Raw genomic sequence first — 17596 nt, forward strand, 5'->3', positions numbered from 1 at the left:
GACTCCAGCCAAAACTCTACCCACTGTACCACCTAGCTGACTGTTAAATTATTTTATATTTAACTTATTCTTATGTTTATAATTTATATACTTGTCCATGTCCATTTATATACTTTCCCATGAACAATAGAAGATACGTGAGAGTAAGTATTGTTCATTTTTTGTCTTCAGAACCTGGCACAACATCTGGCACTTCATAAATGCTTGCTAATAGATTTCTTCTCAGGAAACAAAACTAGGTTATTATAATTACACAGTGGGGCAGCTAGGTGGCAATGGGTAGAGCACAAGCCCTAGAATCAGGAGGACCTAAATTTTACAAGACTTTACTAGCTGTATGACCCTGTATAAGTCACTTAACCCTAATTATCTGACATCCCCCCCCAAAAAAAAAATTACACAGCATTTAGTTTACTAACTACCTCGTTGAACAGAAGAAGAAAGCAAGATTGACTAGTTGAAGTTCCTGCCCACAGTCACATTGAGTCATTGAAAGAAGAGATTTTTAAAGGTAAAATCTCATAGGAATTAAAGGTGGAAAAGGTCTCACCCCACCCCATTGTACAGAAAAGGAAACTGAGGCCCCGGGAGAGAAAATGATCCCCCCCCCAGTTTACAGAAGAGACAAGTGGAAAAGTGAGGAAGTCCTTCTGTAATGAGGTACAGCTGCGTATGGTTGGGCCCTAATTGTTGTTCACAGCCAGCTCTCCGAAAATGCCCATTTCCCCGACATCCTTCCCCACCTCTACCCCCAGACAACCCCTTCTGACTTCCAGGGTGGGGGGAGGGAGAGAAGCTAGGGAAGGGGCTCAGTTGGGTGCCTGCTCTTCACCTTCTCTCCCCCCTTCATTTCTTCTCCTTTCACTTAACCAGGATCATACTTTTCACTTAACCAGAAATCATGGGGATCATAGAATTTAGAGCTGGGAAATGAGTCCCAGAGAGGTGCTTATTTTCCTAAGATCACCCAGTAATGGAGTACGACTCTGAATTAGTTTCCAGATTCCAAACCTGGTCCTCCGGCCACTCTGTAGACATTTCCCGGCCCCACAAGGGCGGGGGAATGTAGGTAACGACTTTGACTTTGGTGGGGCTGGGGGAAGGGAGGAGGGTGACCCTTCCAAGCAGAGAAGGGCGTCGAGGGAAGGTTATCTTATCAGAGGGGGAGAAGCTAACAAAAGGGCCCAGCCTCGGTGTGTGACACGCACACAGGCCGGCACACGGCCCCCCACGCAGGCCACACATGTTAGACCAACATGCATCATGTCTCATCCTCCACCTGCAGCCAAGCCCCCCGTCCCCACTCCGCCCTTTCCCCCCGAGGGGAGATAACCCCTGGCCCCGCGTGGAAAACCAGGAGACAGGCCCCAGAATAGGTGCCTCTGTGTCTGGGGTACAGGCAGCCGCGATAACTGTTCTTTTCCTGAAGGGCACGTACACGTACCCCGACATCACCTTTTGTCCAGCGGGCCCCACAGGTGGGAGGGCCCTCCCCCAGCCTCCCTCCGGAGGGCCCGTGGGGGCAGGGAGACAAAGTCCATCCTCCAGCTCAGGGCAGACCCCTGATCAATAAGCTCCCAAGACCCCTCTAGGGACAAAGGCAGACTCCCCTTCACAACATCCCTTTGCAGACTCAAGCTACTGGGTTTCTGGGAGCACTGGCGGCTTTCTGGCCGTTCCCTCTTGGGACCCTCTCTCTCTGCCTTCCCTTGGGCCATTCCCCATCTCGGGACCCCCTCTGCCTCTTCCCCTCCACCTCAGTCCCAGCTCAGCTCCTTAGCTCTGGCCGATTCTGAGACAGAGGGCTCCTGCTGAAGCCTCCGGGCGGCCCAGCCGCTCTTGCCCGCCTCCCATCTCACTATCTTGTGGGCATCTGGTTTTTCCTACATGTTTTGCATAAACTTACATATGTTCAGAAAACATAGTTCCTCAGGAAAACCATTTCTCCCTTATCTGTGTACCTCTCACAGCGCCCAGCACGCAGAAGGGGCAAGGGAAGGGAACAAGCATGGGGAGTGCCGTGTGCCAGGCACTCGCTATCTTATTTGAGCACAGTAGGTGCCAACCAGGTGCCCTTGCAAACCGAAATGAACCATAGAAATGCCAGCTATTATTATCATGGCAGCTAGGTGGTGCAGGAGACAGAGGGCCGGGAAGGTCTGTTCAAATGGATACTTCCTAACTGTGTGACCCTGGGCAGGTCACTTCATCTTGTCTGCCTCAGTTTCCTCATCTGTAAAATGAACTGGAGAAGGGAATGGCCAGTCCCTCCAGGGGGTTTGCCCAAAAAAAAAACCCAAATGGGGTCATGGAGAGGTAGACAGAATTGAAAAGCCTGAATAAGCAAAAAGCTTGCAAATCACTTTATAAATGTTTTCTCATTGGAATGATCTAAATTGGAGATGATCAGAGGGGGATTAGAGATAAGGGGAAGGAGAAAGGGAAACATTTAAACAGTGTCTACTATGGGCCGGGCACTGTGCTAAGCGCTTTTACAAATAGCACCTCATTTGATTCTTAGAACAACTTTGGGATGTAGCTTTTTTTTTTTTTTTACACCATTTTACAGATGAGGAAACTGAGTCACAGAATAGTTAAGTGACTCGCTCAGAGTCACTCAGCTAGTAAGTATCTGAGGTGGGCTCAGTCTCGCCACCACAAGACCAAGTTAGGAGTTTTTTGGATGGCTGTATCACATGATTAATGATAAAGAGCCAGCACTGGGTTGCACTACATTCTGTGTGTTCTACATGCATGTAGCTTGTCCTGTGACCCCTTGCCCACTTTCTGGGTGGTCCCACTTGCTTGGTTAGGCTCCCATTTGCTGCCGGCACCACACGGCGGGTATTCTGTGGCCCAGGACCCGTCTGCCAGCTGTACCACGGTCTAAACTTCCTCTGTTTCCCCTGTATCTTGGGAAGCCGCACATTGGCTATCCTGTGTGATGGTTGCCCGCTAAGCCAACCTACAGCCAGACATTATTTATCTTGGAATCAGAGACAGCTTTTTCCTGTGACTTCCTCTTTACTTTCCTTATTTTTTTTTAAGTCTCTTTTAGAGAAATTCTCTTTGGTCTCAGCTTAACTTAGGGAGAAAGGGCTTGGCCCAAGCAGGCTAAGAAGAATAGAGGTCAGGTCATGGTAGGGCCCAAGTGGGGACATCGTGGCAGGCTGGAGGGGGAGCCCTTCGGGGAGGAGGAGAACCCGTCACAGTATGCATCCTGGTCCTCCCTCTCTGTGCTTCTCCTCTGGAAGCTCGGCTCCGGACCACCTCCTGGCTGTTGTCCCAAGGAGCCAGCAATCAGCGTCAGTCCTTGCAGCCTTATCTCCAGGTTCCTTTAGGGGCTGGTCTTGTTCTCCCTGAACCCTCCCCCCCACCTATATCAGGAGCTGTCAAGGTCGAGGGTACGTTTGTCTGCCCAGTTCAGCCCCCCAGAGAAGGCCCCGGGAGCAGCCATGGGGAAGACGGTGAGAACGGGGTGCAGGAAGTCCTGATCTGGGACCTATACAGGGAAGCAAAGCTGTGACCTCTGTCCTGGGCCCAGGGGAGAGGGTGGCTGAGGTACCACCTTGGAGACCCACAGTCTTGTTCTAGGCCCAATGGAGTCTGTGATCCTATTCTGGGTCCAAGACAGAGACAGGGAGACTGGGAGCTTGTCCTGGATCTAGGGGAAAGAGAGCTAAGGGCCCCATGTTGGTCAAGGGAAAGAATGGGGAGAATGGGCTATTGTTTTGGCTGCAGCATGGGCAGTGGCTGAGGGTTCTGTCCTGGGTCGAGGGGAGGAAGGAGACTGAAGGTTTTGGGTCCAGAGAAGCTTCCATCCTGGGTCTAGGGGACAAAGGGCAAGCAAGCTCTCCCCAGCTGGGGATCCATGGAGGCTGTGGTCACATCTGGGATCCCGGCTGGGGGCAATGGGAGGCTACCGTCCCCTCTCTTCTCCACCGTACTCCCTCCACCAGGACAATTATGAAATGTATTCCGTGGAACTGGGCCGTAATGGCCCCGGGGGAGACATGGAAGCCAAGATTCAGAAGAAGAAGAAGAAGAAAGGAGGCGGTGGGGGGAGGAAGGAGAGGCTGGAGAACATGAAGAAGGAGATGGAGATCGTGAGTAGGGGAGGGGAGGCGGGAGGGCAGGAAGGTATAGATGGGGCAAGGGGTGGGGGCCGGGTGGGAGGTCACTGAGCTCCTCTGTCTGGTTACAGAATGATCACCAGCTGTCAGTGGAAGAACTGGAGAAGAAATATCAGACAAACGCAACCAAGGTGAGGAGAGGGACTAGAGGCAAACAATACAGGGATAGGATAGAGACAGAAACAGAGACACAGAGAGACAGGTTGGGGAGGGAGAGAGAAATTCAGAGAAAGACTGAGAGAGAGAGAGATTGAGGAGAGTGACAGAGACACAGAGAGAAAAAGACCAAAGGAGAGACAGAGACAGAGTAAGAGAGACAGAAAAAGAGAAAGATAGAAAGACTAAAAGAGGAAGGGAGGGAGAGACAGACAGATAAAGACAGAGACAAAGAGACAGAATAAGGGAGACAGAAAAAGAGAAAAACTAAAAGAGGGAAGGAGAGACAGAGAGGGAGAGAGAGAGAGACAGAGACACACAGAGAGAGAAAGAGACAGAAAAAGAGAAAAACTAAAAGAGGGAAGGAGAGACAGAGAGGGAGAGAGAGAGTGACACACAGAGACACACAGAGAGAGACAGAGACAGAAAAAGAGAAAAAGTAAAAGAGAGTAAAAGAGGAAGGGGGAGACAAAGAGACAGAGAGACACACAGGGAGACACAGAGGGAGAGAGAGATAGGCAAAGATAGTACAAGAGAGGAGAGAGATAGAGATAGAACTAAAGAGAGACAGAGAGGCAGAGAGAGACAGAGAAACACAAAGACACAGAGACACAGAGAGACAGAGAGACAGAGACAGAGACAGACTGACAGAATGTCTAAATTTTAGCACTGGGAGGGTCTTCCGCAGTTGTTTTGTTCAGTCCAAGCCCAAGTACAAGTCCCTCCTACAGCATCTCAGTCCATCAAGGGATCATCAGCCTCTGTAGGAAGGTTCCTTGTTCTGGGGAGCTCATGACCTTCAGAAGCAGCCCCCATTCCTCTTCAGGACAGTCCTTTTCTTTGTTGGGATTTTATTTCTCCTCACAGTCAGCCCAGCTCACTGGCCTTTTGGAAACGGCTCCTGCTGCTCCTGGTTCTTCCCCCAGGGGCCAGGCCAAGCAAGGCCGGCCTTCTCCCGTTGGTCTCCAGATACTTGGAAACTGCTCACGTCCAGTCCCCCTGACTGTTCTCTTCCCCTTCAGCCACTCCCTGGCTGGGAGGCCCTTTCCCATCCCCATTGCTCTCAAGCTTTTCAGAAGTGCCCACAGTAAGCCAGACGTGGTCTCGTGTGGATAAAAAGGCGGAGAGCCCCAGAGCTGGGAAAGCGGGAAAATGGAGCTCAGCACCCTGGGGCCAGCTGGCCCAGCAGCCCTCTGCGGGGGGCTCTGGGCGAGGGTGCCAGCTCTGACCCTTCTTGCCCGCCTCCCCCCAGGGGCTGTCCACGCGCTTGGCAGCAGAGATCCTGCTCCGAGACGGGCCGAACGCCTTGCGCCCCCCCAAAGGCACCCCCGAGTATGTGAAGTTTGCCAGGCAGCTGGCAGGGGGGCTACAGTGCCTCATGTGGGTGGCCGCGGCCATCTGCCTCATCGCCTTTGGCATCCAGGCCGGAGAGGGGGACCTCACCACAGATGACAACGTGAGCCCACCCAGGAATTTCCACGGGTCCGGGGGGGGGGAGATTAGAACATGGTGTGGCTAGAACGTTCTCGACTGAGCAAGAGAGGAGGACAAAGGAAGGGGGGGCGGTGCTTCCTTTCTCCCAGTGACCTCCCCCTCCCGTTCTCCCCTGTCCCCAGCTTTACCTGGCCATTGCCCTTATTGCCGTGGTCGTGGTTACTGGCTGTTTCGGGTACTACCAGGAGTTTAAAAGCACCAACATCATCGCCAGCTTCAAAAACCTCGTGCCACAGGTCTGGGATGCTCCAGATGGGAAGGCATGGGGTGGGGGCGGCTGGGAAAGAGCTGGGAAAGTGGAGGCTGGACACTGAACATTGAACAAAGGAAAAAGCATCGACTATGTGCCCGGTGCTGTCCAAGGTGCTGAATATACGGGTGGGGGGGTGGGGGTGGGGGAGTGTGGGGAGACAGCTCCAGACCTCAAGGAGCTTTCACGCCAATGGGGAAAACAACACGCACAAAGTGTGTGTGTTGGGGGGAGTCAGTGAAGGGAGCTGTGGTCCCGGCAGTCACAGGGCTGGTGAATGGAGCCAAAAAGGCAGTTGATTATCACTCTTTTTCCAGTAGTAATCCAGTAGATTACTGTGGAATCCATTACTGTGGAATCCATTGGTGGAATGGAGAGGAAGACAAAGCATTTATTAAGCACCTATTATATGGCTGGCACTGTGCTAAGTGCCTTAGAGATGATCTCATTTGAGACTCATAGCAATCCTATGAGCTAAGTGCTGTTAAGATCCCCATTTTAAGTCACGAAAACTGAGGCAAAGAGAGATTCAATGACTTGCCTAGCATTATATAGCTATTAAGTGTCTGAGGCTGGATTTGAACTCAGGACTTACTGATGCCAGATCCTGCACTGTGGTACCACCTAGCTGTCTCAACTGGAAGTTGGGGTGGTAAGAGATGGAAGTATAGATGGCTGATGGCTAGATTGGATGGTGGGGGGGAATCTTGCTATACAGAACAGGTCAAGTGAGTTAGTACTGCCAGTTAGTACTGCCCATTTATCAGAACAGCCCCACACAGTCAAGTTAAAGATGAGCAGACTAATTCCTCCTAAAGCTTGACCCGGGTCTTGATCCTTGGTTCCTGGTGGGAAGATAGGATTCAGCAGCAGGGCAGGGGGCCAGGTACCTGCCTCACGTAGGTCTTGCTTTCATTGAGGATCCCCACATGGGGCCCTGTCGGCTCTCCCTCTTCCTGGCTATGCTTTGTGACGTGACTTTCCCATCAGCTGCCTGTGGCTCCCGGGGCTTTGGTTCACTCAGCCCGGCTATTCACACTCTCCCTCTGTTTCTCCCTTCTCAGTACTTGCGATTGTCAGGTGGCAGTTAAGGACCAGGCAGTAATACAGCTAGGGAATAACAACTTCCTTATCTTTGAAAGGGGGTCCCTCCAGCATTAGGGTTAGGGTCTCTGACTCTTCCTCAGGCCAGAGCTCTTCTGCTAAGCGGTGTCTGCCACTCATGCTCAGTGGCTCCCCACGCCTCTCCACCCTCCTTGCTCACACCCCTCCCCGATCCCTCTGCCTCTCAGCAAGCCACAGTGATCCGTGAAGGGGACAAGTTCCAGATCAACGCTGACCAGCTGGTGGTGGGAGACCTGGTAGAGATCAAGGGTGGCGACCGTGTGCCGGCTGACATCCGCGTGCTGGCTGCGCAGGGCTGCAAAGTGGACAACTCTTCGCTCACCGGAGAGTCAGAGCCGCAGACCCGGTCCCCGGAGTGCACCCACGACAGCCCCCTGGAAACCCGCAACATCGCCTTCTTCTCCACCATGTGCCTGGAAGGTCAGCATGCCCACCCAGAGGAGTCCCCAGCTCCGGCCTCCGGCAGCCTCCCCTGTCTGGTCAGCCCCGGAATCCCTCCCCGGGGCCCAGGTCTCTCTGGTCCTGACCCCCCGGTCTCCACATCCCCCTCTGTTCCCCTTCCCAGGCACGGCACAGGGCTTGGTAGTAAACACCGGGGACAGGACCATCATCGGGCGCATCGCGTCGCTGGCCTCGGGAGTGGAGAATGAGAAGACCCCGATCGCCATAGAGATCGAGCACTTTGTGGATATCATCGCGGGGCTTGCCATCCTCTTCGGGGCCACCTTCTTCATTGTGGCCATGTGCATCGGCTACACCTTCCTCAGGGCTATGGTCTTCTTCATGGCCATCGTGGTGGCTTATGTGCCCGAGGGTCTGCTGGCCACCGTCACGGTGAGCCTGGCACGGGGGCCCCCAGGGACACTGTCAGCCACACATGGCCTCTGAAAGGCTGCCAGCAGCCACCTTGGTCCAGCCGGAGCCCGGAGGGAGCAAGGGGAGGACCCTGGGACCTAAGCAGGCAAGGGGAGGGACAAGGTTAGCAGCCCCAAACCCAGATCCCCTCCCTCTCCTACCCCCAGGTTTGTCTGTCCCTGACGGCCAAACGTTTAGCTCGGAAGAACTGCGTCGTCAAGAACTTGGAGGCTGTGGAGACACTGGGCTCTACTTCCGTGATCTGCTCGGACAAGACTGGAACTCTCACTCAGAACCGCATGACGGTATCCCATCTATGGTTCGATAATCACGTGCACACAGCGGACACCACTGAGGACCAGTCGGGTAAGCGAGTAGGGCCCAAATCATCTGGGAGAGGAGGCCTGCGGGATGGAGAAAACCGCGCCTCACTTCTGGCTTCGGCACTTACCTGACCCCTGCTTATGTCACTTCCTTCCTGGGCCTTCCACAAACAGACAGAGAAATGATAGATAGGTGCATAGATACACAGAAGAATGGATGGAGGGATTAATAGAAAGAAGAATGAATAGAAAGAAAGGATGGATAGACAGACAGATAGACAAACAACAAATAGAAGAGTGGATGAATGGATGAATAGAAAGAAGAATGGATAGATGGATGGACAGACAGATAGACAACAAATAGAAGAGTGGATGAATGGAAAGAAGGATGGATAGATGGATAGATAGACAATAGATAGAAGAATGGATGAATAGAAAGAAGAATGAATAGATAGATGAACAGACAGAAAGATTGTTAGACAATAAATAGATAGAAGAATGAATGAATAGATGAATAGAAAGGATGGATAGACAGACAAATAGACAATAAATAGCATGGATGATGGTGAATAAAAAAAAGAAGGAATAAATGGATGGATGGATGGATAGATACACAGGATAGGTAGAAAGATAGAACAGATAGAAGAATGGATGAATGAATAGAAAGAAGCATGAATAGATGTATGGATAGACAGACAGATACACAGATAGAGCAGATACACAGATAGGATAGATAGAAGAATGGATGAATGAATAGAAAGAAGGATGGATAGATTAATGGATAGACAGACAGATTAAGGTTTCTTCCCCAGGCACCAACCTGTTTCCCTTCTACCCACTGTATTGCCCCATCAGGACAGACCTTTGATCAGTCTTCAGAGACATGGCGGGCCCTGTGCCAGGTACTGACCCTCTGTAACCGAGCAGCCTTCAAGTCCGGCCAGGATGCAGTGCCAGTTCCCAAGGTGGGGCCTGGGGACCTGGGGGGGGGTTTGGGAGGAAGGGACCAAGACTCTCGGGGTTGGGGGAAGGTCAAGATGGGGGTTCTTGGCTCATAACATCCCTTTGCCTGCCCCTCTGGCCCCAGCGCATTGTGATAGGAGATGCCTCCGAGACTGCCCTGCTCAAATTCTCAGAGTTGACCCTGGGCAATGCCATGGGCTACCGGGAGCGCTTCCCGAAGGTCTGCGAGATCCCCTTCAACTCTACCAACAAGTTCCAGGTGTGGCCCTGAAATATCCACCTGCCTGCCCTGCCTCCCCCTCCCCTTCCCCAGCCAACCACCCCCTCCCCAGGAGCCCCTCCCTCCAGTCCTCATCATCTATTCATTGAGGCAGGGTGGAATAATGGTTAGAGGGACTATTCAAATCCCCCCTAGATTCTTACTAATGTGTGACTTTGGGCAAGTCTGGTTGCCTCGGTTTCCCTTTCTATGAAATAGAAACAGGGGTTGGACTCAAAGATTCCCTCCAGCTCTCGTGCTCTCAGACCTCTGCACCTGTGTACTGAGGGGGCAATCTGGTGGGCTCCAAGCTCCTGCCACCCCTGGATCCCTCCTTGCCCCCGTGTAACCAGACACCTTGCCTGTTCTGTTCAGCATTTATTGTTTTTTGTGACCTCCCAGCCCAGCTTAACTTCCCCCTCCATGGCTATACTCACACCCCCATAATTCCCTCTACCCTGAGTCCTTCAGAAGCAAAATGTCCGGGCTTTGGAGTCAGTCCCTGGTCCAAATCACCTCATTTTGGGCCCGGCCATCTCGCCTCTGTGACACTGTGTGCGAGCGGGGGGTGTCAGACTGCCCGGCTTTGAAGGCCCTTCTGGTTCTAAGCCTCTGCCCTCCCTCCTCTCCTGCCAGCTCTCCATCCACGAGCTGGAAGATCCGAGGGACAAGCGCCACGTGCTAGTGATGAAGGGGGCCCCTGAGCGGATCCTGGAGAGATGCAGCTCCATCCTCATCAAGGGCCAGGAGCTGCCCCTGGACGAGCAGTGGCGGGAAGCTTTCCAGACTGCCTACTTGGCCCTGGGGGGGCTGGGCGAGCGGGTCCTTGGTGAGCAGGGCTTGGGGGGGACGGGATGGAGCCTGGGGAACCACGGCTCAGGGCTGGGCCTTACCTTTTCTATACAGGACCTGGCAAAAGCCTTTTTCTCCCCCCGCCTCAGTTTCCTCATCTGTAAAATGGGAGATTTCTAATCTGACCAACAATCTGACAACCTGGTCCTGGAGTCTAAGGGACCCTTCCACAGGCCTCTCTCCTCCCCCTCCCCTTCCTCAGCCAACCACCTCCTTCCCAGGAGCTCCTCCCTCCAGTCCTCATCATCTATTCATTGAGGCAGGGTGGAATAATGGTTAGAGGGACTATTCAAATCCCCCCTAGATTCTTAATAGTGTGTGACTGTGGGCAAGTCTGGTTGCCTCAGTTTCCCTTTCTATGAAATGGAGACAGGGTTTGGACTCCTGCTCCCAGGCAAAACACTAATGCACTTTGGTATCTGCAGGATTCTGTCACCTGTACCTGAGTGAGAAGGATTTCCCTCGAGGCTTTGCCTTCAACCCTGATGAGATGAACTTTCCAAATAGTGGCCTCTGCTTTGCTGGGCTCGTGTCTATGATTGATCCTCCGCGGGCCACCGTCCCCGACGCAGTGCTCAAGTGTCGGACAGCGGGCATCCGGGTACCCAGCGTGGGGAGGGGATGAGGCTGGCAGGTTGGGGAGGGGCTGGCAGGAGATGGTGACTAAGGGACCACAGGAGGCAGCTGAGCCTAAAGAGAAGCACCTGGGGCTGGGGAACTAGGAGACCTGGTTTCGAATTTAACTGTCACCTAGCTGTGCCTGCCCTCCCCAAACCTCCCCAAATGTCAAGTCTCTTCATCTAGAAGATGGGAGGATTATTTCTAAGGTCTTTTCCTGGCTTAAATCTTATGACCCCAAACATGTTCCTTTTCTTTGAGCCTCGGCGCTAAGTGACAAAATGGATAGAGTGCCGGACCTGGAGTCTCATCTCCCTGAGTTCAAATCCGGCTTCAGACACTTCCTCTGGGCAGTTAACTGTTTGCCTCAGTTTCCTCATCTGTCAAATGAGCTGGAGAAGGAAATGGCAAATTACTCCAATATCTCCCTCCAAAAAATCCCAAATAGGGCCACAAAGAGTTGGATCAAAATCACCAAACATCTCCTTATCTATAAAGTAGGGCTAGGGAGAAGGAGCCTGGTGGTGAAGGTAGAGAGGACGTAATAAAGAGAGGGGGTTGACCTTGGAGTAGGAAGACCTGGCCCATCCTGGCTCTAAGCCACTTACCCATCCACAAATCATGGGTTTGGATCAAAAACATCCTCTGTGATTATCATTCTATTTCAACGAGCCCAGAGGCAGGGACTGGGCCTGCAGTTGCTTAGTATGAGTCAGCACGTTCTCTGCCGAGAGGATTAAGTGGATAAGTGATTTATTAATTGTCACAGAGCTGATAAATCTTCTGGCCCGAATGAGCCTCTGCTTTCTAAAGAAGTGATCTGGACAAGTCACTTTTAGCCGCATGGCTTGTTTCCTTACCTGTAAAAAACGAGGAAGCTGGAACAACGGTCTCTAACAGCTCCTCTTAGTTTTACATTGATAATCAGATCTGTGAACCCTTCTCCCTTCTTTACTCCAGGTGATCATGGTGACGGGTGACCATCCAATCACCGCCAAGGCCATCGCCGCCAGCGTGGGCATCATCTCCGAGGGCAGTGAGACTGTCGAGGACATTGCCGCCCGGCTCCGGGTGCCAGTGGAGCAGGTCAATCGGCGGTGAGCCCCACCTCCCTCCCATGATCTCCTCAACCTGGAGACCTCCTGAGCCTGTGTCTCACTCTCCGTGACCCCCCTTGGAGTTTTCTTGGCAAAGATACTGGAGTTGGTTTGCCATTTCCTTCTCCAGCTCATTTTGCAGTTAAGGAAAGTGAGGCAAAAAGAGTGAAGTGACTTGCCCAGGATCACCCAGTTAGTGGTTTGCCATTTCCTTCTTCATCTTATTTTACAGATGAGGAAACTGAGGCAAACAGAGTGAAGTGACTTGCCTAGGATCACCAGCTAGTGGTTTGCCCTTTCCTTCTCCAGCTCATTTGACAGATAACGAAACAGAGGATCACAAACCAACACCTGACTGAAGCCAGAGTCGAGCTCAGGGAGATGAGTCCTCCTGACTCCAGGCCTGGCACTCAGCTTCAACAGCCAGGTGCCCAGATAGGTGCCTATTTACGACCTCTGCTCTCTATCCCCAGGGATGCTCGCGCCTGTGTGGTGAATGGGGCCCAGCTGAAGGACATGGACCCAGCTGAGCTAGTGGAGATCCTACGCATGCACCCAGAGATGGTGTTTGCCCGGACCAGCCCCCAGCAGAAACTGGTCATCGTGGAGAGCTGCCAGCGCCTGGTATTCAAGTCCATAAGCATTTATTAAGTGCCTACTGTGTACGAGGCCCTGGTCTAGAGAGAAAAGGCTTCTTGACCAATGTCCCGTTTGGGATCGGGTTTTTGGGTCCTGGATGGGGCTCCGAGCTGGCAGGGGCTCTGGAGAGGGTGCTAAGCTCCCTCATGTTACAAACAAGGAAGCTGAGGCCCAGAGAGGCCGAGTTGTGCTTGGTAAGCCCCGGTCAGAATTTGGTCTGGTCTATTCCAGTTCCAAATCTAGGGCTCTTTGTGGCTGCATCTCCTGGGTTCCATCCAGGAATCAGAACCTCGGGCTTCATTCTAACTGCCCGTGTGATGCTGAGTAAGCGGCAGCCCTTTGTAAGCCTCAGTTTCCCCATCCAGGGCCGTCCTGGGCTCCTCGGGGAGTGGGGGGGGGGTAAGACAGAGGCTCTCAGCCTCCCCCTCCCGACCTCCTTTGGCTCGGTCCCCGCAGGGCGCGATAGTGGCCGTGACCGGGGACGGGGTGAACGATTCCCCTGCCCTGAAGAAGGCGGACATCGGCGTGGCCATGGGCATCGCGGGCTCGGACGCCGCCAAGAACGCGGCCGACATGATTTTGCTGGACGACAACTTCGCTTCTATAGTTACTGGCGTGGAGCAGGGTGGGAGCAGTAGCGTGGAAAGGGTGGGGGTGGGGGGGAGGGATAGGCGTGAGGGGAGGGGCTAAGGGCAGGGACTGGACGCAGGTGCAGAATGGGGCGGGGCCCAGAAGGGATGGGGGTGTCTGGAGACCCCGGTGCGGCACCGAGCAGAGCCTGGCTCAGCGTTTGGGCTTGGGGGATAAGCTTGAAACTCAGCCTGTGGGTCGGGATTTGGGGGTGATCCCGAGAATCGGCGGGCCCTTGAGGGGAGATGAGGGGACCCAGGAAAATCCCGGCGGAGTTCGGGCAGATGACAAACGCTCCCGTCGCCATTTCTTCTTCTCCCCCAGGGCGGCTGATCTTCGACAACCTCAAGAAGTCAATCGCTTACACGCTGACCAAGAACATCCCCGAGCTGACCCCATACCTCATCTACATCACGGTCAGCGTGCCCCTGCCTCTGGGATGCATCACCATACTCTTCATTGAACTCTGCACCGACATCGTGAGACTCCGGCACAGCCCTGCCCTCGATCCTTAACTCCCCACCCCCAGCCCAAGCCCCTCTCACCGACCCCGCCCCTGAGGCTTTACTCAAGCCCCTGGCTCGGTATCGCTCCCCTTTCCCCAGTATCCTCCTTCCTCTTTCCCAGAGTCCCTCAGCTCTCTCCCGTTTCTCCAGTTCCCCTCAGTGTCCCTTGCCTATGAGGCAGCCGAGAGCGACATCATGCACCTGCGGCCACGGAACCCCAAACGGGACCGGCTGGTGAACGAGCCGCTGGCAGCTTATTCCTACTTCCAGATAGGTGAGGGAGCCAGGGCCCGCCCCCTTCCCTCCATCTCTGCCGGTCTCCTACCCATTTCTGGGATGTCTGATGTGTCCAGAACTGTCCCTCTGGGGCTTTTCGGGGCTGCCCATTCACCCACTTTTAGTGTTCACCTGATACTCACTTCTCACCTGGCTTCAAGGAGTTGTAATGGGCCCTGAAGTCAGGAGGACCTGGCTGTGTGATCCTGGGCAAGTCATTAACCTCAATTGTCTCAGAAAAAAAAGGCTGTCAGGGCACAGTGGCCACATGCAGATAAAGCAGACAGGATAATGGAGGGAGAAGTCTCAAACCGCAGTGAGTTAGGGGGATGTCTACTCTAGCTGAGTGGGCAGGGAAGAATTCAAGGGCCATGCTGAAGCCCACATTGGGGGGCTTGGAGTTTGGGCCACGTGAAGCGGCCACGCTCATCCACTGCGTCTTGGTCGTCGCCAGCTGCTCTGTCCTGCCACTGGACTGTGGTGACTGGAGGGGAGATGTGGCTGAGGACTTTGGACACCTCTGCCCCACTTAACCCATTTCCCTCAGTCAAGGCAATTGTCTGTGAGGTCATTGGTCATCTTCCCAAAGGAAGAATAAACATGTTTCTGGTCCTTCATTCAGCACACATTTCCTGAATGTGAAATAAGATTTTTCAATCATAGATCACAGAGCCCCGGAACTTTCTGCTGCCTAGTCCATTCCCCTCCTTTCCCAGTTATAGAAACAAAGGCCCTTCCCAGGATCAGGGCAGAGCCGGGATTTGAATCCGGGCCCTCTGAATCCCGACTGCGATCGGCTTCGAGGCTGCCCCAGGGAAGCTCCCACCTTGCACAGGAGACACTGAGAGTGCTCCGGCCCTCCCAGGGATGAACAGTTGTCTTTCCCTGTCCTCTGCATCCCCTTGCCCTAGGTGCCATCCAGTCCTTTGCTGGCTTCACTGACTACTTCACGGCCATGGCCCAGGAGGGCTGGTTCCCCCTGCTCTGTGTGGGCCTGCGGCCCCAGTGGGAGGATCACCACTTGCAGGACCTGCAGGACAGCTACGGCCAGGAGTGGGTGAGCTCTGGTGACACAAAGGGGAGTGGGTGGGCAGGAGAGGTGGAAGCTGGTTGAATCGGGCCCTGGGCTGACCCTGGCTGTCCTGTGACCCCTGATCCCGCAGACCTTCGGCCAGCGTCTCTACCAGCAGTACACCTGTTATACCGTGTTCTTCATCAGCATTGAGATGTGTCAGATAGCGGACGTGCTCATCCGCAAGACCCGCCGGCTCTCCGCCTTCCAGCAGGGCTTCTTCCGGTGACCAGCCCCGGGATCCCTCCCCCTATACACACTCCCTTAATGCCTGGCAGGAGGCAGCGCTCTGGGGGGGTGGTAGACTAGAAAGAATGTTAGCTCTGGAGTGAAAGTCTTGTGTTCAAATCCTACCTGGTACATGATCTAGATCAAGGACCCCTCCCCCTTCTGTAAAGTGATTCTCTAGGGGCCCTTTCATTCTAAGATTCTATGCCCATTGGCTGTCCACGTAAACGCTCTGGGGTCTTCCAAGCGCCATCTTCTCTCCTGGATCCCGACAGCGCTCCCACGTGCTAACTCTGGAGTCAGGAAGATCGGGGTTCCAATCCCACCTGTGCCACTTACTCATGGCACAACCTCGGGCATGTCCCCAGCTCTAGGGCACACTCCCTTCCCTGCCTTTTTGGTTCACTGACTTCCTGCGTAGGGAAGGCACGAGACAGTCTCTGAAACATGCTGTGCATCATGGGATGCTGGTGGGGAAGAATGTGAAGACCATGAGGGAGGAAGGACATTTGCAGATTAGAAGGCAGTCACTTGCACGCCCTACATCACTCTGGGAATTACTATCCAAGTCCCTCATTAGAAGGCATTGTACATAGTGACCCTGGGCAGCTCATTTAACCTGTCTGCCTCAGCTTCCTCACCTGTAAAATGAAGGTATAAATGATCTCTGCCTCCCAGGGTTGTGAAGATGAAATATCTGTAGAGTGTTTTGAAAGGTCATATAAATGTGAGCTACTAAGATCCAGAGAAGAGAAGGGTCCCGAGGGTCCCGGCAGAGTGGGCAGCAGAGCCCAGGTTTCCCAAGTCCAGGACCCAATGCTCTTCCCCTCACCTCGCCTGCCATTTGCCTAGCCAGTTGATCTCTGACCTCCCAACTCAGCCTTCACATGCCAGGACCCCCGATTCCCCCTTTCAATCTCCCTAATCCCCTCCTCCTGCCAGATGCTGAGCTCCCCATGTCCCCCCCAGGAACAAGATCTTGGTCATTGCCATCGTCTTCCAGATCTGCATTGGCTGCTTCCTCTGCTACTGCCCAGGGATGCCCAACATCTTCAACTTCATGCCCATCCGGTACCTGAGCAGGGGAAGGGGGATCTGGCACCCTGGAGACTCTGGGAAGGGCCCCGTTCTCCTCTTGACATCCCTCTCATCCCTTCAGGTACCAGTGGTGGCTCGTCCCGATGCCCTTCGGCCTCCTCATTTTTGTCTACGATGAGATCCGGAAGCTTGGAGTGCGCTGCTGCCCTGGAAGTGAGTTTAGCAGCTTGACCCATTCCGACTCTGCCACCCAGTAATGCTTAAAAGTTCTTCCCAGAGGGCTTTTATCTTTCTCTGGCCCCTCTCCTTATTTGTTTCTTCCGGTGTCTATCTTTCCCTCAGGCTGGTGGGACAAGGAGTTGTATTATTAATGGAGAAGCCACCAAGGCCCTAGCCTTCCCTGGGGCAGAAATCTCCACTTGGAGGGGGAAGAAGCTGGGAGTTCTGGACGTTTGGATTCTTCAAGGGGGGAGAAGAAAGGCAATAAAGAGTCATGTGACCCAGAATCCCTGTCTCCTTCTAGCTGCACTATACTTACACAACTTCACAGCCTCGAGGAAGAATATCTTTTTCTTACACACCTGCGTAGTTCCATCACAAATTGCACTTGTGTCCCTACACTTTGCCATACCAACAGATCACACTATTGTAGGACTGAAAGGGTCCAGTCTAACGCACAGCCCAAAACGGTTTCCCATTTCCTCCTGCAGCTCAGTTTACAGATGAGCAAACAGGCAAATAGGATAAGGTGACTTACCTTACCCTACGGAAGGGTCCCACAGCTAATCCCCCAAAGAGCTTTTCTTATAACAGACCCCAACAAATAGTATTTGAAGAGTTTCCAATTAGGAAAAACCTCATCTCCTCCAACCAAGCATAACATGCTGCTTAAATGAGCAAACTTCAGGTTTTCTCTGAGACTTTGCCCTTTGTTTCAGGAGTTTCCAATTAGGAAAAACTGTTCCATTTTGGGAACAGTTGTGCTTAATAGGAAGTATTTCCCATGTTGAACCTAAACTGGTCTCTTTTCACTTGTCCCCAGGACTCCTAGTCCTGCTCTGTGGGGTCGCAAAGAACACATC

At 53.3% G+C, this 17596-nt stretch overlaps 1 protein-coding gene across 1 annotated transcript; it reads left to right on the top strand.

Annotated features, from left to right (window-relative positions):
* The first annotated feature begins 3363 nt into the window (after nt 1-3363).
* ATP4A (ATPase H+/K+ transporting subunit alpha) lies at nt 3364-17020 on the top strand. The gene is made up of 22 exons (XM_051988918.1): nt 3364-3467; nt 3960-4106; nt 4205-4264; nt 5542-5745; nt 5906-6019; nt 7326-7578; nt 7724-7992; nt 8181-8379; nt 9192-9301; nt 9424-9558; nt 10195-10387; nt 10836-11011; nt 11989-12125; nt 12599-12749; nt 13221-13389; nt 13719-13873; nt 14051-14174; nt 15088-15233; nt 15340-15473; nt 16446-16547; nt 16636-16727; nt 16857-17020. Exons 1-22 carry the CDS (start codon nt 3456-3458, stop codon nt 16883-16885), a joined length of 3111 nt encoding a protein of 1036 aa, XP_051844878.1. The 5' UTR covers nt 3364-3455; the 3' UTR covers nt 16886-17020.
* The last annotated feature ends 576 nt before the right edge of the window (nt 17021-17596 follow it).

This window comes from Antechinus flavipes, chromosome 3 (genome assembly GCF_016432865.1).
Source record: "Antechinus flavipes isolate AdamAnt ecotype Samford, QLD, Australia chromosome 3, AdamAnt_v2, whole genome shotgun sequence".
Classification (NCBI taxonomy): domain Eukaryota; kingdom Metazoa; phylum Chordata; class Mammalia; order Dasyuromorphia; family Dasyuridae; genus Antechinus; species Antechinus flavipes.

Coding starts and splice junctions, on each gene's coding strand:
- ATP4A (XM_051988918.1), top strand. Junction 5,746..5,905: donor ACCTCACCACAGATGACAAC/GTGAGCCCACCC, acceptor CCCTGTCCCCAG/CTTTACCTGGCCATTGCCCT. Junction 14,175..15,087: donor TTATTCCTACTTCCAGATAG/GTGAGGGAGCCA, acceptor CCCTTGCCCTAG/GTGCCATCCAGTCCTTTGCT.